Source organism: Cavia porcellus, unplaced genomic scaffold, assembly GCF_034190915.1.
Source record: "Cavia porcellus strain 051 isolate PalLab524CR breed Dunkin Hartley unplaced genomic scaffold, mCavPor4.1 scaffold_2, whole genome shotgun sequence".
Classification (NCBI taxonomy): Eukaryota; Metazoa; Chordata; class Mammalia; order Rodentia; family Caviidae; genus Cavia; species Cavia porcellus.
The window spans coordinates 54,407,515-54,430,108 of NW_026947485.1; the positions used below are offsets into that span (position 1 = coordinate 54,407,515).

Consider the following 22,594-nt stretch of genomic DNA (forward strand, 5'->3'; position numbering starts at 1 on the left):
CTTCATTAGAAAGCCAGGAGACAGGGGTTTTCAAAGTGGCCTCGAACTTGAGCTTTAGCTGATCAAGAGAGGATTATACACTGTGCCACATATATGTTAAAGAGCAGCAAGGCTTCCTGCAATATTTACAAACCACGTGTAGCTGTCCCGCCCAGCTGTCCCAGTTTCAGTCCAAACTGAATAGTGTGGCCTACATGCTTAATGTGCCTGCTTTTTGGTGGGCTTTCCGCTCCCAGCTCTCCATCGCTGATTTCAGGTCCTCAAGAGGGACTATAGTGTATGGGTGACAATTGACATTCACACCCCACCAAGTGCACCAGGGGCCGCCTTACTGCGCGACTTGGCGAAAAAAGGTCAGGCTGAAGGCGGCTTCTTAAGGACGCGCGCGGCTTGGTTTGACCCCAGCGGCGTTCCGTACAGCGGAGGCTGCGGCGGCAGAAAGATGGCGGCCACGGCCGGGCCCGTCACTGAGAAAGTTTCTACAAAGACTGGCTCGTACTAGTGCGTGCAGCCTCGGGCCCCGGTTCCCCTGGCTCAACACTTCCCCGTGCCAGTCGTAGGCTCAGTCCTCAAAGTCTCTTGTCGCCTTTTTACTTTGTGGGCCAGGGAGCAAGTTGAGAGCGGTGGCCAAAGCCGAGCCAGGTAGGGAAATCTCGGGGTGAACGACGGGACGGGACTCGGGCGCAGATGCCGCTGCGCAGGGCTCGCGTGGTCCAGGCTCAGGCCCCGCCCGCTGGCCTCCCGGGTCGAGGGTGAGGGCCAGAACCCCGGCGTTGGCGGGGGCGGCTGATAAGGGACGCACCACCTTGAGACTCCGGATTCCACTGGGCGCGATGGGCCGGTCTTCCCCGGAAGTTCTGCGGTAGTGGAGGCAGTCGGGCTCCGTCCCGGCTACCGGCTCGGAGATTGAATGGGAGGTGCTGCCCTTTACGAGGCATTTAACAATCGAGTTGCTTTTCTCCGGTGAGATGAGTGAAGAGTTATGCTGAATTTAGGGAACCCAAAGACTGTCATACCTCCACTATGGTTTCTCAATGTGGTTCTTTATGCTTTTGATCCTTCTAGATGGAACAGAGAAAGTTTCCAAGTGAAAGGTGATGCAAGTGACAATGTCTTGAAGCCGTTCCCCAGAAATAGGATAGGGAGAGAGAAGTTACTGATTTGGAAGAAATAAGGTGAATTAAGTGAAAGGCTTGAATGAGGCCAGAAGAGAAACAATACAGAAATCATGGGATGTCCTTTAGCTGTGGATTATTAAGACATATATATTCTTTGTGTTTATTAAATGCCCAATAACTGATTACCATTATTGTTATAGTTATTTCGTTTTAGTCTTTATTATTTCAACAAGTTGTTGAATACCAGTTGATGTCAGACGTTCTGCGAGACACAGATCATACATAATTGAAGACACATAGATTTTTCTATAACGAAAAAGTACAAGAGTATTATTGTCAGGGTTCATTGTGTTAAAATGATTTAAGCAGACACCTGAAGGTTAAGGATAAGCCAGGTGTGAAGACAGAAACATACAGGAGGAGACTAGACAGGAAATAATATTTGTGCAGCGTAGAATTGAAATATCAGTATGTCTGGAATGCAGAGTTTCAGAAGAGTGATAACTATGCAGGAGAGTTATTCCGGTCCAATGTAGAGTGCTTTACCAAAACACTGTAAGGAGTTTAAACTTTGTTGCAAGGAGGATGAGAAGCCCATAGTTTGGTATAGCACAGTACTTTGATACATTTTAGTTTTAAAATGAGCTCTTCTGTAGTGGAATTCAGACATGACATGATGATGGCCAAATTGGAATAGTGACTTTGGGAATAAAAATTAGAAGACATATCTAAGATGTTTAGGAAGAATAGATAGGACCTGCTGACGATTAAATGGTAGATGGCGAGGCTGAAAAGAGAAGTTATATGGGTCTGGAAAAGAAAAAAAGTTGATTGATGTCTTTGTGATGTAAAGTATCAAACCCAGAGCTACCACTGAGTTATATCCCCGGCCAAGGAAGTTTTATAAAATAATTAGAATCTAGTAGTGGTTAGTTAGCTTTTCTATATACTTCTCGGTTTCTGTGCTCTGTTTTTTTATTTGCCTCAGAGTAATTTCCTTTGAATCATTAGTGCTGGGACACCAAGAGAAAAGTATGGCAAGGCTTTCTTTGTTTTACTCTAATCCAGGCTGTCTTTTTGAAGAGTGAGAGAAGAATTTTATAAGTTAACCATTTAAAAATAATTATTTGGTGTCTTGTTTTAGCCTATAAGAAGCTGTCTGCATATATTCCATGTTATGGATTTATTATGTTACATAATTGAAGATTTGGAAATAATTGAGGGTGATCAAAGCAAGTGTATACTAAGAGAAAAGCCTAGGTTGGAATTTGTATAGCCAGGGGTGAGAGACCAATGAATTGAGAAGAAAATCTAGAAATTTGGCCTTTGAAAATCAGAGAAAGAAAAAGTTTCAGAGGATGAGATAACACATCATGATTAAAGGCTTTTAAAAATATGCATAGTACACCGAGTGGAAAAGAAATATTCTCTGTATTTAGGAATTTATAGGTTATTTCAGAATTTGATAGAACAGTTGTGTGGTAGGAACTACTGTTTAATGTCTTGAAAAGCAAACGAATGAGAAATAAAAAGGGAAAGGCGAGATGAAAGTTGAGATGGGAACGAATAAGGATTGTTTTTGAGTGTTTTTTTGAGACCCCCCCCCCCTTGTATTACTTAAAAAAAAAACAGGCTTACAAATGTTTAAGTGAAAGTTTGGAAAAGAAGACTGATATTCTGGAAGAGAAAAAAAGGAAGAGATATATATAGTACAGTTGAGTGATGTAGTCTTAAATGGAAAAGGACAGCCTTTTTTCCTTCTATCCATAGGTGTAGTCAGAAGTGGTTTTGTGGTGTTGGGAATGCAGATGAACTTCTTTCTGATAACTTTGTAAGAGACAGACTTGATAAAATTGTTATGGGAAGTAGGCATTGGCAATTTGAGAAAGAAGAGAGATTTGAATACAGAGAAGGATGTTGACCTGGGAAATAAAGAACAATGTCTCATGAATTTAGAATATAATGATTTAGCATGGTGTAATGATTTTTTTCTCCTGTAGTGTACAGAGTCTGAGCACACACTGTATCATCAACCTTTTGAGGATATACGTCTTAACATATTTGGTGAATGATTCTGTAATGCATAAGAGTTAATATTAAAAAAGAAAAAGAAAAAAACAGTTCATTCCAAATTTTGTCAGTTTCTCACACATAAAAAAAAAACCCAGTATTGGGGCTGGGGATTTAGCTCAGGCGGCATAAGCACCTGCCTTGCAAGCAGGGAGCCGTGAGTTTGATCCCTGGTACCAATAAAAATGAAAAAGACAAAAAACAAAACAAAACCCAGTATTACTTAAGACATTCACATTAGTATTGTGTGTTATCTTAACACGTGATTGAAAATGTAATTGAAGAGAATCAGTTGGAATACTTACTCAGTTAAATAAATTTAGTTACAGAATATATGTTTATTGAATATGTAGTAGAATTACTAATGTTGCTTGGAACCTCCTAGAGACACTGAGACTGTTTCAGTAACCAAACTGGTACTTAGTGAATTTAGTTCAGGTTATCTTGTGTTTCTGTTGGGTCTTTGTACTGCTATTGAGAAGCTATAAACTGATGAAAAACTAATATTCTTTTTTTAAATATATTTTTTATTTTAAAGAGATTAAGACAAAAGAGGACACAACAAAGCAGATCAGATCAGAACAATGTAAATAACAGCATTTTACCACAAGACAACTCATAATTAACAGTAATTACCATGTCTCTTTTTTTGAAATAGTTGGGCATAACTTCATATACGATAGTATCAAACATAACAAAATAGTATAAAACCATTCAAGAGAATGAAAGAATTACAGAACATTCAGAACCAAGTAACAGAAAATGAACAATGGCTACTATAGTATCTCATTTTCCATAGAAAATTTGTTTATACTATCACACATAATAAAATCCAATAAAATATAATATGATAGAACAGTGGAAATAGAAGAACGAAAGCATAAGAGCAGAGTAAGATATTAAATCAGCACTGGCTATTATAATGTCTTGTGTTCTTCAAAATAGCTGTTCATACTATCACAGATAATAAAATCAAACAAACCAGGATAAAACGATTTCAACTAATGAATGCAAACATTATAAGGCTTCAAAGCAATGTAATGAGGAACCATGATTACCATAAACTCTTATGTACTCTTACCATTTCTTACATTAGGGAGACTATACGGTATTTATACATGTGAGTTTGATTTATTTTGCTTATGAGTATGGTCTCAAGTTGTATCCAACTCAATGTGATCATTCCTTTATAGCTGAGTAGTACTCCATTGTATAAAAATACCACACTTTGTTTTTTTTGTTTGTTTGTTTTGTGTGGGAGAATGAACCCAAGATCTCTTACCTGGTAGGCAGGCACTCCACCATTCATTGAACTACATCCTCAGCTGACAAACTATTTTTTGAATATTTGAAGTGTGCTTCAATATTATATGAGCATTGCAAGAGATATGTTCTTCAGAAGCAGTATTCTAGAAATTTTGTGTAATTATCTAATGAGTGGTTAAAGCATCTTTTTAAACCACTGTCATATTTTAGGTGAAACTTGTGGAGCATTTATGTTTGAAATAATTTTTGAGTCTTCTAACAATCGTTTTAGTACCTTTTTAAAAAAGTAGAATACAAAAAGTTCTTCATTTTCTTTGCAGTGACTGTTGATCATGATCCTAGTTTTTTAAAATTATACCTTGCAACAGTTATTTTCAGATTTAGAAAACAAATTTTCATTTTCAGAGTAATTTAGTATAGGTAAAAGTTCAGAAACAATTATAAGCTAACTTTAGGGACTAACATTTTTTATTTTTTAGTAACTTTAGTTAAATTTTACTTCTAAGTAAATTTATTAAGTAGTATAAAGTTTTAAGATTTTATAACATTGTTAGAACTGGCTTATACAAAGATGTAGGATATTTAGGTGGATTGTAATGGTTACTAGAAGTAACAAGGAAGTTGTTCATTCTGTTTAAGAGCCGAGTAGATTTCCCTAGTCATGGCTACAACATAAACTGAACTAAACACTGGCATGAGAATGGATTAGTCAAATTCTTCATCTGTGGAAGGAAGACCCCATTGATGATGATTCAGTCATGGAGTTTTTAGTAAGATGAATAGAAAACATAGCCATTTTTCCTTTGAATAAACCACAGTTTTTATGCCAACATACATTAAGATATATACAGATGAGATGTTAAACTGGATTTTAGAAGAACCTTCATTTTTCACTTAATTATTTTGTATTGAAAAAGCATGAAATGTTAAGGAAAGTTAACACTGAATTTTTTTTTCTTTTTAGATCACTGTAAACAAAATTTCTACCTGAGAAAATGTTGAAATAAGAATTACTGAAACGTTGGATTTGTTGGATGAAATACAAGAAGTTAAATATTGTAACGTGAGGAAACAACCGGAATTGCTGGATTACATGTGTAAATCACTGCGTTACTGCTTTAGTCATTGTCTCTATCTAGCAATGACAAGACTGGAAGAAGTAAATAGGGAAGTAAATATGCATTCTTCAGTGCGGTACCTTGGCTATTTAGCCAGAATAAACTTACTGGTGGCTATTTGTTTAGGTCTTTATGTAAGATGGGAAAAAACAGCAAATTCTTTAATTTTGGTAATTTTTATTCTTGGTCTTTTTGTTCTTGGAATTGCCAGCATACTCTACTATTATTTTTCAATGGAAGCAGCAAGCTTAAGTCTCTCCAATCTTTGGTTTGGATTCTTGCTTGGCCTTTTATGTTTTCTTGATAATTCATCTTTTAAAAATGATGTGAAAGAAGAATCAACTAAATACTTACTTCTAACTTCCATAGTGTTAAGGATATTATGTGCATTAGTGGAAAGAATTTCTGGTTATGTCCGTCATCGACCTACTTTACTAACCACGGTAGAATTTCTGGAACTTGTTGGATTTGCCATTGCCAGCACAACTATGTTGGTAGAGAAATCTTTGAGTATCATTTTACTTGTTGTAGCCTTGGCCATGCTGATTATTGACTTGAGAATGAAGTCTTTCCTAGCTCTTCCAAACCTGGTTATTTTTGCAGTGTTGTTATTTTTTTCCTCATTGGAAACTCCTCAAAATCCAATTGCTTTTGCATGTTTTTTTATTTGCCTAGTAACTGATCCTTTCCTTGACATTTATTTTAGTGGACTTTCAGTAACTGAAAGATGGAAACCCTTTTTGTACCGTGGAAGAATTTGTAGAAGACTTTCTGTTGTTTTCAGTGGGATGATTGAACTTACATTTTTTATTTTGTCAGCATTTAAACTTAGAGACACTCATCTCTGGTATTTTGTAATACCGGGCTTTTCCATTTTTGGAATTTTCTGGATGATTTGCCATATTATTTTTCTGTTAACTCTTTGGGGATTCCATACCAAATTAAATGACTGCCATAAAGTATATTTTGCCCACAGGGCCGATAACAATAGCCTTGATAGAATCATGGCATCCAAAGGGATGCGTCATTTTTGCTTAATTTCAGAGCAATTAGTTTTCTTTAGCCTTCTTGCAACAGCAATTTTGGGAGCAGTTTCCTGGCAGGTAAGCCTATCTGTTTTAATTATGTCATTGTTTGTGATATATGATAAAATGCTGGCTTCCAGAGTTGAAATTATGATGGTAAGTCCAGAGCCTATTTCAAAAGGAGATGTTTTTCGGTGCCTACTTAATTTTTTTAATGGAGTTGAACCACCAAATTTATTTTTACAGGGTGATTTAGTTTGATCTCTAGCAAAGAATTACCAAAATGTTAGGAGTACTCAGTATATGACATGCTTCCACTTCCTAGCTGTTCACTAAACAGTCATAGGTTAAGGACCCTTAAATATTCAAACTGTACTGTTGAAGTTTGTATCTATAGTAATAACCAGCCCAGTCTTCTTTTCTTTGAGTATTATTAACTGCACTAACTGCCACACAGTGCATTGGGTGCTGAAGATCTCAAGATGTTTCTGTCCTTAAACAAGGCTTAAATAGAGTCTGTAATGGGAGGGGGAAGAGGCTGGTATGTAAACAAGCAGCTGTGATTACACTGCCACAAATGCTATAATTTGTGATGTAGGTCATAACAGAGGATCAACCCAGTGTGGTACAGTTTTTTTTTTTGTGGTACAGTTTTCTGCTTTGCACCAGGGTGTTGCATGATTTATAGATGTGTTGTTAAAGGGAGATATGCAGACTTGCCTGGGCATGATGCTTTCTAGTCATTGCAGGCTGGGAAGGGAGTCAGTGTGGCAGTCAACCAATGTTGAAAACATCTTAACTGTTGCCTGAGGATATCTTTCTCATTTGACTCCAGTTGGTAATGCTAGGGACTGTCAGAATTATGATGAGGTCAGAAACTCTAGCAAGAATTTTTCGTCTCTTTTTCTGTCCCTGTTACCTCATCTCTCAGTCTCTTTTGCAAGTCAGACTCATGTATGATGCTTTCCCAGGTGATCAAGTCCTATTAACTAAATACTTCCTTGGTTACCAGATTCCTTTTTTCATAAACTAGGATCTCTAGATACAATATATATATCACTGGAAGTAAACAGAAGCTCTCCAAGGAGTAAGTCAGCAAAGTTCATTTTACAAGAATCAATTTCCAGATTCTCACCTTCTAGTGCACTCTTTCCTAAAGTTAAAGTACTTAAGAATGTCCCTCAATTTAGATTTGGAGTAGTATCTCATTGTGGTTTTACTTTCCATTTCACTAATTAATGACTAAGGATGAACATCTTTTAATGTGTTTATTATAGTCATTTATTTATCTTGTTAAAATGTAAATCATTTTAAAATTGGGGTATTTATCTTGAGTTTTAAACTATATATATATATTCTGGATACGAGTTTTTTTTTTTTTTTTTTTTTAGTAGATAAATGATTTTGAAAGTGTTTTCTTCCAATCTGGCTTATTGTTTTGTTTTCTAAGCATACTTTTTCAAGACTAAGCCTTTTAAATTTTTTATAGTATGGTTTATCAATTCTTGTATGGACTGTGCTTTTGATAACCTACTCAAGAAATACTAATCACTAAGTCAGTATTTTTCACCTGTATTTTCTCCAGAAATTTTATCATTTCAGTTTTTATATTTAAGCACAAGATACATTTTGAGCTGTTTTGTTTATGATATGAGGTAAAGATCTTAAATTTGTTTGTGTGTATATATCTTTTTCAGTACCGTTTATCAAGGCCCTTTACCGAATTGCTTTAATATCTTTGTCCAAAATGAAATATAAATGTAAAAAGCTTTATTCTTGAGTGGTTTTGTTGTATTTATATCTTTAAGCCGGTGCCATACAGTCTCAGAAGATTTTTTCTAATTTCCTTGGAAATTTCTTTTTTGACCCATAATTTATAATTGTGTCACATGATATCCTAATACAGTATTTGGGAATTTCCCATATTTGTGTTGTTGATTTCTCACTTAAATCCATATGATTGTGGTACATAATATGCATAATTCTAGTTTTCTAAATTAACATTTGTTTTTAGGACTAGCATATGTTTCATTCCATCTATATTTGAAAAGAATAAGTGTATGTTCTTGGGCAGAATATACTATAAATTCAGTTAGGTCAAGTTGTTTGATAGTACTATTAATGTGTCGGTATCTCTGCTATTTCTTTCTAGTACTATCAGTACTGAGAAGTGATATTAAAATTTCCCTTATAATTGCTGAATTGTGTACTTGCATTCATCTTTTTGTACATTAGAAGTCCTTTTACTCTAAATAAGAACAGGTGTTATATCTCCATTGTATCTCCTTAATAACTGACTCATTATTAAGTAGTAGAGTAATGAGTAGTTTGAATAGGGGCCATATTGTCTGCAAAGCTTAAAATATTAACTTTCTAGTCATTTATAGAAAAAAATAAATTGGCTGGCTGTGGTGGCTCATGCCTGTAATCCCAGCAACTGGGAGGCTGACGTAGGAGGATCGTTGCGAGTTTGAGACCAGCCTGGGCTACAAAGTGAGCTCAAGGCCAGCCTGAACTGCATAGAGAGACCCTGTCTCAAAAAAGTAAAAAAAAAAAAAAAAAAAAAAAAAAAATTGGCAGCCTTTGTTCTTAACCAGTGCTTTTTGTATATATATTAATGATATGGGAGAACTTAATAAAATTCTGAATATTGGAATTCAGTAATGTTTGGGAAAAAACCTGAGATTTCTAAAGATTTTCAAGGTAATGCAGAAACTCCTAGGCAGAGTGCACTTGAGTGAATTATTAATTTAGTTGTTCTAGACTAATTCTAAATTGTGTCTGCATACCCAGTTAGTTTTTGATGGTAGCTGCTGTCTGTGATATTGGCATTGTGCCTTTCAAATATTTAGATTTTTTTAACTTAATTTTAATTTTATCTATTATAGATTTTCCAAATGTTGCTTTGCCCAGTGTTCAGTGAGAATGAATACACTTAGAGGAAAAAAAGCATTCAAAGATACATAGAAAGGGAAACACTTCAACATTTATTTGATCATGAAATCTTTGCCCTTCATTATTCCCACTACCCAGCTCCCCAACCTATACAACTTTTAATGTCTATGTGTGATCTCAGACTTTTGGCGAGATCAAGTGTCATCTTTATATGAAACAGTTCAAAAAACATCATTGCATTTATACAAGTTCCAATCCTTTTGAATGATGGAGTCAGAAAATTATATAATGAAACAAATTATTAAGAGGTTGTTTTTTTTTTTGAGACAGGGTCTTGCTATATAGCTCAGGCTGGCCTAGAACGCCAAATGCTAGGCCAGGCTTTGATTAACTATTTAAGAATACATTTAAGCCTATTTGTTTTGTTTTTTGAGACAAGTTCTCACTGCGTAGCTCAGTCTGGACTTGAACACACAGCAGTCCTGTCTCAGCCTCCAGAGTGCTGGAACTATAGGCATGTGCCACCACATCCAGTTCATTTCTTAGATTTCTGTCAGAGGAACAGAGTAATAGTAAAATGCTAAACTGCTTTTCCTCACTGTCTTACATGCACACATTTCCGTGGAATTCCAAGGGAAAAACTGTTGCACTTATCCATTGGGTAAGGCAGACCTAATGTGGCAAGAAGAGTGACTTAAGCCTTTGGAGTAGATCAGTTTGTCAGCCAATAGGCAGATCCATGAAAGTAGAGATGGTATGCTCCAGTTCATCAATTATCTTTCTTTTATGAATATTTTGGTGTCAAAGGCTAACGAATCTTTGCCTAACTCCATATGAATAGCTTTCTTTCTCACTAGTTTTACTGAGTCTAATACTGTGAGAATGCTGTGTTATTCCAAAGTCATTTACATTAAAAAGCTGGAATTTTATCATTAACTTCTGTTGTGTTTTGTTCATAATCTCATTCCAACTTTAAAATGTAACATTGCAGCTGTTCCTACAGTTTTTATTGTTCACTGAATGTACCATTTGCTTTCCTTTTTTAAACTATTTTTCTTAAATAAGTCAATTAGAAAGCTACAGTACATAGCATTTGATGCTAGTTTTGCTGATTAGCTTTAGGATTTTATTGTGATTGATAATTCATAGAAGTATAAAAGGGGGAAAAGTATCCAGATGCCTATAGAAATCTGTTCTGAGGTGCTTATATTTAGAAATTCTTTCTGAAATCTTTTATATAAGATTTTCATATATTTTCTTGCCAGTCGTTTGTAGATTCATTGGGATTTGATGTAGCTTTATATAGGGATCCTTTTGACCCAAACTAGAAAAACTGTAATCACAGTTTCTATCTTTATAGGGGAAGGAATGGCAGTCATTAGGTATGACAGATATCCTAGTATCAGGTTCACATCCAAGAAAGGGACGAAATCCACAGATACAGCAGTTTCATTGCTTACAAGATGACAAAATCAGCCATAGCCATAGTACTTCACTTAGGATAGAAAGTAGGGAATTTTCAAATGACCTCCTAAACCATAAGCTCATTTAAAAAATTTTTCTTTTGTGCCATTTTTCTTCCTAAAGTTTATTTTTCATTTTATTTCATAGAAAAAAGGTAAAACAAAATTTCATAGCAAGAGGATAAGTGAATAACAATAGTTAATACGTTGCATATTATTTTCTTTTAAAGTAGTTGCTCAGTACAATACGTATAAAAATTGCCTAATCAATATTAGCGCAAACCTTCCTTTTCTATGAACTAAGAAACACTAATAGTGTACCTAACTTGCATTTTTCTGCCTTTTCCCTTCTTTTCCCACATCCTAATTCCTTTTTCCTTTAAACAGCTTCCCATTTTACAATATCTACTGTACATTTTAGACCTTATTTATTCTCAGTTTCTCATACCAGGGAGACAATATATTTACATATGTGAATATAATTTATTTCACTTAGGAGTATGGTCTGGAGTTGTATCCATTTAGCTATAGTAGTCTCAAGTTTACTTATCTTTAAGACTGAGTAGTACTCCATTGTATAAAAATATCACATTTTAAAAAAATCCATTCTTCTTTTGATGGGCATTTGGATTGTTTCCAGGATTTACCTATTATGAATTGTGCTACCATAAAGGTGCTACTTTAAATGCACATACATTTCTGTTGTATGATGCTTTTAATTCTCCCCGGAAGATACCCAGAAGGGGAATAGCTGGGTCAAATGGGACCTCTAATCCTAGCTTTTTGAGGAATCTCCACACTGATTTCCACAGTGGTCTTACTAGTCTGCACTCCCACCAATAGTGGAGAAATGTTCCTTTTTCCCCAAATCTCCTGCATCATTTGTTATTGGTTGATTTCTTCATGATAACCATTTTTTTTTTTTTCTGGAGTGAAATGGAATCTCAGTGTTATTTGAATTTGCATCTCTGAAATGACCAATGATATTGAACTTTTTTCATATATTTGCCATTTGTGTTTATCTGTGAAGTGTATATATCTCAGATGCCCATTTTTGGACTCAGTCTTTGAATTTGGGGGGTCTAAATTTTTTCAGTTATTTATATGTTCTATGTAGACATCCCTTGCCAGGGGGACAACTGGCTAAAATTTTTTCCCACTCTATGGGTTGTTTCTTCACCTTTTTGGTGATTGCTTTTGATGTGCAAAAGGTTTTTTACTAAGATGAGATCTCAGTTGTTGATCTTGAAGTATTTCCCATGCAGTTTGGATTTTGTTTGTGAATTCTCTGCCTACACCTGTGTCTTCAAGATTTTTTCCTCTGCTTTTTTTTTTCCAGTAGGTTTAGCATCTCTGTTTTAATATTTATATCTTTGATTTTTTGACTTTAGTATACGTGGTATTAGACATAGGTCGTGCATTAGTCTTTAGCATGTAGGCAGCCAGTTTTTCCAGTACTATTTATTAAAAAGGCTTTCTTCCAATGAACATGTTTGGCCCCTTTTCAGAGATAAGGTGGCTGAGTATATTTGTTGTGTCTGCATCTTCTATTCTGTTCCAGTGGTCTGTAGGTCTGGTTTTATTTTGTTTTATTTTTGCCAGTACCATGCTGATTTTTATCGCAGTAGCTTTGTAATATAATTTTAAGTCAGGGATCGTGACACTTTCTGCCTTGCCTTTGTTGGCCCTGACTTTTTTTTACTATAAGGTCTCTTCTGGTTCCAAATGAATTTTAAGAATGTTTTCTTTAGTTCTATGAGGTATGTTTATGGTTTTTTGATTGAGGTTGCATAAAAGCTGTGTAACAGTTTTGGGAGTATGGCCATTTTTACTATATTGGTTCTTCCTATCCATGAGCAAAGATTATCTTTTCATTTTCTGATACATTCTTTAATCTCCTTTTTTACAATATTGAAATTTTCAATAATAGATCCTTTACTACCATTGTTAGATAGATTCCTAAGTATTTCATTTTTTTGGATGCTATTGTGAAGGGTGTGCTTTCCCTAATTTCTCCCTCAGTGAGTTTGTTGTTTGTGTACAGGAATGCTATTGATGTTTGACTATTGACTTTGTACTCAGTTATGCTGCTGAATTTGCTTATTAAGTCTAGAAGTCTATTTGTGGAGTTCTTGGGGGGCCTTCTATGTAGAATATCATATCTTCTGCAAATAATAATAATTTAACTTCTGCCTGTCTTATCCTTACTGCTTTTATTTCTCTTTGCTTATCTAATTGATCTGGCAAATGTTTCCAGAACTGTATTGAACAGGAGTAGTGATAGTTGACATCCTGGTCTTATCCCTGATTTTAGGGCAAAAGCCTTCAGTTTTTGACCATTTAGTATGATGTTGGCTTTGGTTTGTCATAGATGACTTTCATTAGATTGAGATAAAGACCACTGAGGTGGATTGACAACTACTGATCAACTTGTAACACCCAGTAGAACTGAATCAGCATGGTACCAGGTGTGGATGACCCACCTGAGGATTGTTGCCAACAATATAAAGAGAACTGGAGAGGAAGAGGGGTGTTGTTGGTTCTCTTGTTGCCGTTGCTTCTCCTGAAGGAGCTTATCAAGCTTCTTTTATAATATGAATTTGGCTGTTCCCAATGACAGAGGAGCTCCAGACCTCATTGTGGCTGAGAATGACTGCAGTTCATTTTGAGGGAGCTCTGGTTCTTACTTTGAGCATTGCTTTCTGGCTCCAGAGGGAAAGATAGTGTGCTGTTCAGTCTCCAAGAGAAGCATGTAATGTTGGCTTCCTCATATGAACTCAGATGTTCTCATTGTTGTAGCAGCTTGGGATCTTGTTGTTGCTAAGGATGGATGTAGTAGTTTTCTGGGGCGCTCTGATCCCTAATTTTGAGCATTACTGCCTGGCTGCAGTGCAGATCCCTCAGTCTGCCGGCACAGTTCCCTTGTCCCACTGGCACAGACTTTCTAGCTTCCACCACTGACCTTTGGACCTCCACAGTGCAGATCTGTGAAACAGACTTGCGTGAAACACTGTCATGGACTCTAGGTCTTCAGCTGATCTCATGCTGCAGGACATTGTCGTGGGATACAGGCCCTCAGATTTCTTGTGTGGACAGATTTTCTGTACTTGTGTTTGACTCTTGAGTTGACTATTATAAAATAATTCTATAAATTATGTATCCTGTATTAAATTGTTTCTCTTGTAAACCTTAATTACAACAAATTTGGTATCAGAGAAATGGGGTCATTGCTGTGACTATACCTGAACATGTGTTTCAAGAGCCTTTGGGAATAGCTTATGGGAAGTGGTTGGAAAGGTTCAGAGATGTCACCTAAAAGAGTAGAGCTGGTACACCTTAGGCTGTTCTGTATGTGAGCTTCTGGGCAGAGCTTAGAAGATCAGAAGGCTGATAGAAATCCTGCTGGAAAAGATCAGGCTTGAGAGTGTTCTGCTGGTAATAATGACTGCATTGGGTATTGGAGTCCAGATGATTTGTATTTTGGCTTGACGAAAAGTTTGTCTGCATTTCGCTAATGGACAGTGACTTTGCCTGAGACTAAGACTAAGGGTGGTTGACTAATCAATCTGGCAGTAGAAATTTCAACATAGTTTAATGTTGAGGCGGAGGTATGGCTTTTGGGGGCATTTAGCCAGATTTATGTTAGAGAGCAAGAGGAAATAGCCCAGCAAGATGATTTAAAATGTTGTGAGTTTGGCCAGAAAGAAAGCTTCAGTAAAGTTGTGGACTGCAAAGACAGAGCTGAGGAGATCTCGATTTCTGAGAAGGAACTGGAAAATAGAAAAAATGGCCTGAAGGCATCACAAGCAGCAGCAAGTTTCTACCTTTTGAAGCCTCAAAACTGCAAAAGGGAACGATTCCACAGAGCACCATGTTCCTTAATGGCAAAGACCATAGTGTGTTTCAGAATGGTGACGGAGGCTGTACGAGGTTCCAAACTGGTGATAGTTGCGCCAGGTCTCCAGAATGGTGGTGGCCTAGAGAATTTGTTCCTCAGAATGAGGTTCAGAGTGCTCAGCAATCCAGACACTTGATCCCTTTAGTGAGAGAAAAGAAAATCTGGCTACTGCTTCAGCTGGCAGTGGACCTTGACATCATCCATATGGTGCTAGCTTTAGGTACATGCAGAATGCAAGAGTTCTCAGGTTAAAAAGGCTTCCACTCAGGTTAAAAAGCCGTCAGAAGACTGGGAGGTCAAGTAGTGTAGCACTGAGAGGTAAGTTTGTGAAGCTGTGAGCATGAAGCCAAAGGCACATTTGAGACCCCAAAGGTTTGAAGAAGCCAGTAATGTGGATCATCTGAGGAAACCTGCAAGGCGGGAGCAAAGCAGGCCCAAGAGAGAAATTGTGGGAGCTACAACTGTAGTTACAGAGTTACATAAGCCTTTTTTTTTTATTTTGAAGAGGATAAAACCAAATGACACAAAACCGAATAGAGTCAATCAAGACAAAAGGGTGACCATGGTACATGACTTAAAAACAATACAAGGAGATCAACAATGGCTACCATAATGCCTCTTGTTATCTTCAAAAGAATTGCCCATATCATCAGGCATAATAAAATCAAACAAAATAGTATAGAATAAAACCAATAAAAACAAAACAATGGAAACATAGGACTTCAAAAGAAGATAAGAGTAAAACCACAATGGATATCATAATGCATCTTATTGTCTTTAAAATAGTTGCCTATACCATCAGACATGATACTATCAAACAAAACAAAATAGAGTAAAATCAGTCAAAATAAAACAAAGCAATACAGGGCTTCAAATCAAGCTAATAGGAAATAAAAAATGGTTGCCATAATATATTTTGTTATCTTTGAAATAAGTGTCTATGCCATTAAATATAATACATTAGACAAACTGAAACAGCATAAAACCAAACTAAACAGCAATAAAAATAATATGGATTTCAAATCATGATAGTAGATCAACAGTGGCCACTGCCTTCCCTTTTTAGCCAGTTCCTCCCCTTTCACTTTCACAGGATGTTTTGTACATTTTGGATCCCATTAACTCCTTTAGTTTTTATACTAGAGAGGCAACACGCTATTCACCTATATGACTCTGAATGTTTTTACCCTTGAATATGATCTCAAGTTGTATCCATTTACTTAAAGAGCCTCAAGGTCATCTTTCTTACAGCTGAGTAGTTTTACATTGTATGTAACTGTCATGGCTTTCTAACCAGTCTGCAGCTGATGGGCAAGCTATCCCTACTTTGTTCTGGTTCCCTATCACATAGAGTATTGTTTTCTCATCTTTGACTTACAGCCTATAAACTCTTTTCAAGTTAAATGTGTTTCTTGTATAAAGTTTTTTTTTTTTTTTTTTTTTTGGTGCCAGGGATTGAACTCACAACCCTTGTGTTTGCCAAGCAGGCACTTATGCCTCTGAGCTAAACTCCCAGCCCCATATTGATAAAGCATATTGTTGGACCCTGTCTCCTGATCCACTCTGCCTGTATTTCTTTTAATTGGTGCTTTCTTTTTAGAGAAAAAAGAAAGGAAATTAAAAAACAAAACAGTAAAAGGGTGCAAGTAATATAAAATTTCAAGAAAAAAAATATACAGTAAGAAATCACTAATTAATAGGTTACATGTTATCATTTTAGAAACAGTTGTCCAAATTTATAAAATTTAAGCATATAAAGTGGACATTCATACAGAGAGATTGTAGACAGTTCCATTCAATGATCCAACAAAAGCTCAGTAATACGGTTTTCCATCCTACACACTTAAACGTACATGTAGTTATATCCCTTAGACCACATTCCTTTCCTCTCTTTTACAATAACAATTACACTTTTTGGGTTTTTTTACTCCCACAGTTCTTACTACTTTTTTTTTTTAAAGAAAATAAAACGAAACGTGACTAAACAAAACAGTTGGTTAGAACAGAAGGATGGGCATACTACATGATGCAAAAATAGAATACCAGGTGATCAAAAATGGTTACCATTGTGCCTCTTGCTATTTTTAAAAAGAGCTGCCTATATCATCAGGTATAATAGAATTGATCAAAACAGTAGAGAACAAGACCAATAAAACGTGCACTGGAGACCTTACAGGACTTCAAAAGAAGATAATAGTCTTCTGTTATCTAATGGGCATCATAGTAAATCTTATTGTCTTCAAAGTGGTTGCCTATACCCTCAAACTTGATACTATCAAACAAAATAGAATATAGTAAAATCAGACAGAACAAGATGGGGAGAGCAATACTGGGGTTCAAATCAGGTTAATAGGAAAACAAAAAAGTTACTATATCATATCCCGCTATTTTTTAATTTCGTTTTCCCTTAATTGAAAAAAAAATAAGAAAAAGTAGATTAATTTAAAAAGGGGAGGGGGGATTGAGATAAAAGAGGACATTGTAACAGAACAACATAGGTCAGAACTGAACAATGTAAGCATCATTGTGTTTCACCCCCAGATAATCTAACATAATAATAGTCATCATAGTGCCTCTTTCCTTGAATTATTTGAGTATAACTTGGTATACCATAGCATCAAGCATATGAAGACAGTGTGAAGCCATTCAAGAGAATGAAAGAATTACAGGGTATTTAGAACCAGCTAACAGAAAATGAACAACCGTTTCTATATTATCTCTTTCTCTATAAAAAATTTTGTTTATACTATTGCATATAGTAAAATATAGTAAGATACAACATGTTAAAACCAGTGGAAACAGATATACCACAGCTTGATGGGACTTCAAAATAAGATATTAAATTAGCACTAGCTTTTATGATGTGTTGTTTTCTTCAAAATAGCTACTTGTACTATCACAGATACTAAAATTGAACAACCCAGGTTAGAACCATTGCAATTAATGAGTGAAAACATTATATGGCTTCAAACCAATATGACTGCAAATCATGACTACCACATACCTTTATGTATTCTTATCATTTCTTACACTAGGGAAACTATTCGGTATTTATACATGTGAGTTTGATTTATTTCACTTATGAGTATGATTCAAGCTGCGTCCATTTATTTATAAATATCTCATTGTGATTATTCTTTATAGCTGAGTAGTACTCCATTGATAAAAATACCACAACTTTTTTATGCATTCCTCAGTTGATGGACACTTAGGTTGTTTCCAAGATCTGGCTATTACAAACTGTGCTGCTATAAACATGGGTGCACATATATCACTGTGGTATGGTGCTTTCAGTTCTTCTGGGAATATGCCTAGAAGTGGAATAGCTGGGTCAAATGGGGCTTCCAGTCCCAGCTTTCTGAGAAATCTCCAGAATGACCTCCACAATGGTTGCACTAGTCTACACTCCCACCAACAGTGAGGGGAGTTCCTTTTTCCCCATAGCCTCTCCATCATTTATTGTTGGTGGTTTTCTTGATCTTGGCCATTCTTTCAGGAGTGAGATGAAATCTCAGTGTGCTTTTGATTTGCATTTCTCTAATGACTAATGATGATGAACATTTTTTCATATATTTATTTGCCATTTGTATTTCTTCATCTGAAAATTGTTTATTCATCTCGGATGCCAATTTTTGGATTGGGTCTTTGAATTTTGGGGGTCTGATTTTTTAATTCTTTATATGTTTAGACAGAAGTCCTTTGTCTGAGGGAGAGTTCACTAAGATTTTTTCCCAGTTTGTGGGTTTTCTTTTCACTATGCTGGAGATTTCTTTGGACGTGCAGAAACTTTTTAATAAAAAAGAGATGATCCCAATTATTGACTCTGGGAAGTATTTCCCTTGCGGTTTGAGTCCTGTTCATGAATTCTCTACCTACTCCTATGTCTTCAAGTTTTTTTTACCCAATTTGTATTCCAATAGATTTAGTGTTTCTGTTTTAATATTTAGATCTTTGATTCATTTAGAATTTATTTTAGTACATGGTGATAGGCATGGGTCTAGTTTTAATTTTCTGCATATGGAGAGCCAGTTTTTCCAGCATCATTTATTAAAGAGACTGTCGTTCTTCCAGTGACCATGTTTGGACCTTTTATCAAAGATAAAGTGGTTTAGTGTGTTTGTAGTTGTGGTTGTATCTTCTAATCTATTCCACTGATCTTTGGCTCTGTTTTGATTCCAGTACCATGTTGATTTTACTATAGTTGCTTTGTAGTATAACTTCAAGTCAGGGACTGTGATACCTCCTGCCTTGCCTTTGCTGCTTAGAACTGTCCTTGCTATTCTAGGTGTCTTCTCGCTCCAGATGAATTTTAGGAGTGATTTCTCGAGTTCTATGAGGTATGTTGATGGTATTTTTATCGGGATTGCATTGAATCTCTATAAAAGTTTGAAAGAATGGCCATTTTCACAATATTTATTCTTCCTATCCATGAGCAAGGGATGTCTTTCCATATTCTGAGATCATCTTCAGTTTTATTTTTCAGTGTATTATAATTTTCCCTGTGTAGGTCTTTTATTTCTTTCATGAGAGTAATTCCTAAATATTTCATTTTTTGGGTTGCTAGTGTGAAGGGTGTGGCTTCTCTTATTTTTCTTTCTGTGACTTTGTTGTTAGTGTATAGGAATGCTATTGATTTCTGAGTATTGATTTTATATCCAGCTACATTACTGAATTTATTTATTATATCTAAGAGTCTTTCAATGGTGTTTTAGGGATCTTCTACATAGAGTATCATGTCATCTGCAAATAATGATAATTTAACTTCTTTTCCTGTCTTTATAACTTTTATTTCTATCTCTTGTCTAGTTGCTCTGGCTAGTATTTCCAGTACTGTATTAAAGAGGAACTTGTCTTGTGCCTGATTTTAAAGTAAAGGCCTTCAATTTTTGGCCCTTTAATTTGATATTGGCTGTTGGTTTGTCTTAGATGGCCTTTATTATATTGAGGTAAAGACCATCTATTCCAATTTTCTGCAAGGCTCTTATCATAAATAAATGTTTGACCTTATAAACAGCTTTTTCTGCATCTATAGAAATAATCATGTGATTCTTACTTTTGGCTCTATTGATATGGTGTATTACATTTATTGATTTACATATATTGAACCATCCCTGTATGCCCTGATGAATCCCACTTGGTCATGGTGTATGATCTTCTTGATGATTTGCTGCATCCTATTTGCCAATATTTTATTGAGGATTTTTGCATCTGTGTTCATTAGGGAGATTGGTCTGTAGTTCTCTTTTTCAGTTGGTCCTTCTCAGGTTTTGGTACTAGAGTAATATTTGCTTCTAGGAACTATTTAGGAAGGATTGCTTCCCTTTCAATTTCATTGAAGAGTTTGAGGAATGTAGGCATAGGTCTTCTTTGTATTTCTTATAGAATTCTGCAGTAAATCCTTCTGGGCCTGGGCTCTTCTTTGTAGGTAAAGATTTAATTACGTTTTCAATTTCATTAATAGAAATTGGGTTATTCAGCAGTTTTACATGTTCATGACCTAGCTTTGATACTTCGTATGCTTCTAGGAATCCATTTATTTCTTCTGTGTTATCAAACCTTTGAGAGTAGAGGTTTTCAAAATAGGTGTTGATGATGTATTTCTATAGGGTCTGTAGTAATTTCACCTCTTTCATTCCTTATTGCATGAATTTGAGCTTTTTCTTCCCTTTTTTAAATAAGGTTACCTAGGGGCTTGTTGATTTTATTTATTCTTTCAAAGAACAAATTCTTTGACTCGTTGATTTTTTTGGATTTTTTTTTTTTTTAGTCTCTATTGCATTGGTTTCTGCTCTGATTTTTGTAATTTCTTCTCTTCTTTTGGCTTTGGGCTTTACTTGCTCTTCTTTTTCTAGATGTTTGAGATGTAACATTAGGTTATTTATTTGTATTCGTTCTGTTTTCCTGATGTGGGAACTCAGTGCAATAAATTTTCTTCTGAGGACAGCTTTCATTGTATCCCACAGATTCCGGTAAGTTGTATTTGTGTTTTCATTTTTTTGTAGGTATTGTTCAATTTCTTCTTTTTTTTCCTCTGTGACCCACTGATTACTCAAGAGTGTGTATTCAGTTTCCATGTGTTTGTGGAATTTTTGCAGCATCTTTTATCATTAATTTCTAAGTTCATAGTGCTGTGGTCCGATAACATGCAAGGGATAATTTCAACCCTTTTGCACTTATTTAAATATGGTCTGTGAATTAATGTATGGTGTATTTTAGAGAATGACCCATGTACTGCTGAGAAGAATGTGTATTCTGTTCTTGTCGGGTGGAATACTCTGTATATGTCTATTAAGTCCATTTGTTCACAGGAGCGATTCTGTTCTTTTATTTCTTTGCTGATTTTCTGTCTGGTTGATCTGTCCATTGGTGTCATTGGTGTGTTAAGATCTCCTATTAGAATTGTGTTACTGCTAATTTGGTTTTTCATTTCTGTTAGTACTTGTTTTATATAACTGGGTGCTCTGGAGTTTGGTGCATATATATTTAAGATAGTTATCTCTTCCTCTTGGAGTTTTCCCCTAACCATGTGTTGTGACCTTCTTTATCCCTTCTGGTCATTATTGGCTTGAAGTTCACATTGTCTGCAAACAGAATAGCTACCCCTCCCCTCTTTTTTGGGGGTTCCTGTTGCATGAAGTATTGTTTTTTATCCTTTGACTTTTAGTCAAAGTGAGTATCCTTTTGGGTTAGATGGGTTTCTCTTGACAGCATATTGTTGGATTTTGTTTCTTGATCCATTCTGCCAGTCTGTTTCTTTTAATTGGTACATTGAGACCATTTACATTAATGATTATAACTGTTATATATTGGTTTATTGTTGACATGTTATCTTTCTGCTGTTGCATCTTTATCTTTGTGTTCTGTTTAATTGTCTGCTTTGTTTAGTGGTTTTTTCCTAAATGTATCTAGGCTGTCTTTTAGTATTCTTTGCAGGGTTGGCTTGGTGATCATGAAGTTTTTCAGCTGTTCTTTGTCATAGAAGTATCTTATTTCTCCATCGATTTTGCAGGCCAGTTTTGCAGGGTACATCAGTCTAGGTTGGAAATCATTTTCCTTTAGGATCTGAAATACTTCACTCCATGCTCTTCTTGACTTTATTGTTTGTGCTGAGAAGTCTGCTGTGATTCTGATAGGGTTTCCTTTATAGGTGATCTGTCTTTTGTCTCTGACCACTTTTAATATTCTATTCTTTTGTTCGATTTCTGGGATGGTGATTATTATATGTCTGGGTGTAGTTTTATTTTGATTATGGCTATTTGAAGTTCTATATGCTTCATTGATCTTGATATCAGTTTCCAATCTCGTGTTTGGGAAATTTTCAGCTATTCTCTAAATATCCTCTTGACATCCTTTATATTGTCCCCCTCTTTTTCATTTATCCCTGTCAACCTTATGTTGTTCCTCTTTGTGTCATCTTGCAGGTGTTGAATTGTTATTTCATGATTTCTTGTTATTTTTAAAAGATCTTTCCTTTCCTGTTCACTGGCTGCAATCTTGTCTTCGGTCTGAAATTCTATCTTCACATTCATTGAGGCGGTTTTTACAACTTTCAATGGAGTTTTTGATTTCCTGTATATCTCTTTGCATGTGCTTTATGTATTCTGTTGTTTCTTATATTGTTCATCCAGGGATTCTTTTTTTTTTTTGTTCCTCCAGTTTTTTAACTGTGTCTTCTTTAGATATGTTCAGTATCTCCTTAATTTCTTTTATCATTTCTTCTTTTACCTGAGATATCGTTTCT

General features: G+C 35.6%; 1 protein-coding gene across 2 annotated transcripts in view; it reads left to right on the top strand.

The window, feature by feature from the left end:
- Positions 1 to 427: 427 nt before the first annotated feature.
- Tmem168 (transmembrane protein 168) overlaps positions 428 to 22,594 on the top strand; it is a 44,472-nt gene continuing 22,305 nt past the window's right edge. The window contains exons 1-2 of one of the 2 annotated variants that reach the window (XM_003475129.5): positions 428 to 642; positions 5,419 to 6,675. In XM_003475129.5, coding sequence (XP_003475177.1) covers positions 5,548 to 6,675 — 1,128 coding nt within the window. In that variant the 5' untranslated portion in view covers positions 428 to 642; positions 5,419 to 5,547. Of the gene's footprint in view, positions 643 to 781; positions 964 to 5,418; positions 6,676 to 22,594 lie in introns of those variants that run through there. The other variant, XM_063242076.1, reaches the window with a different exon arrangement.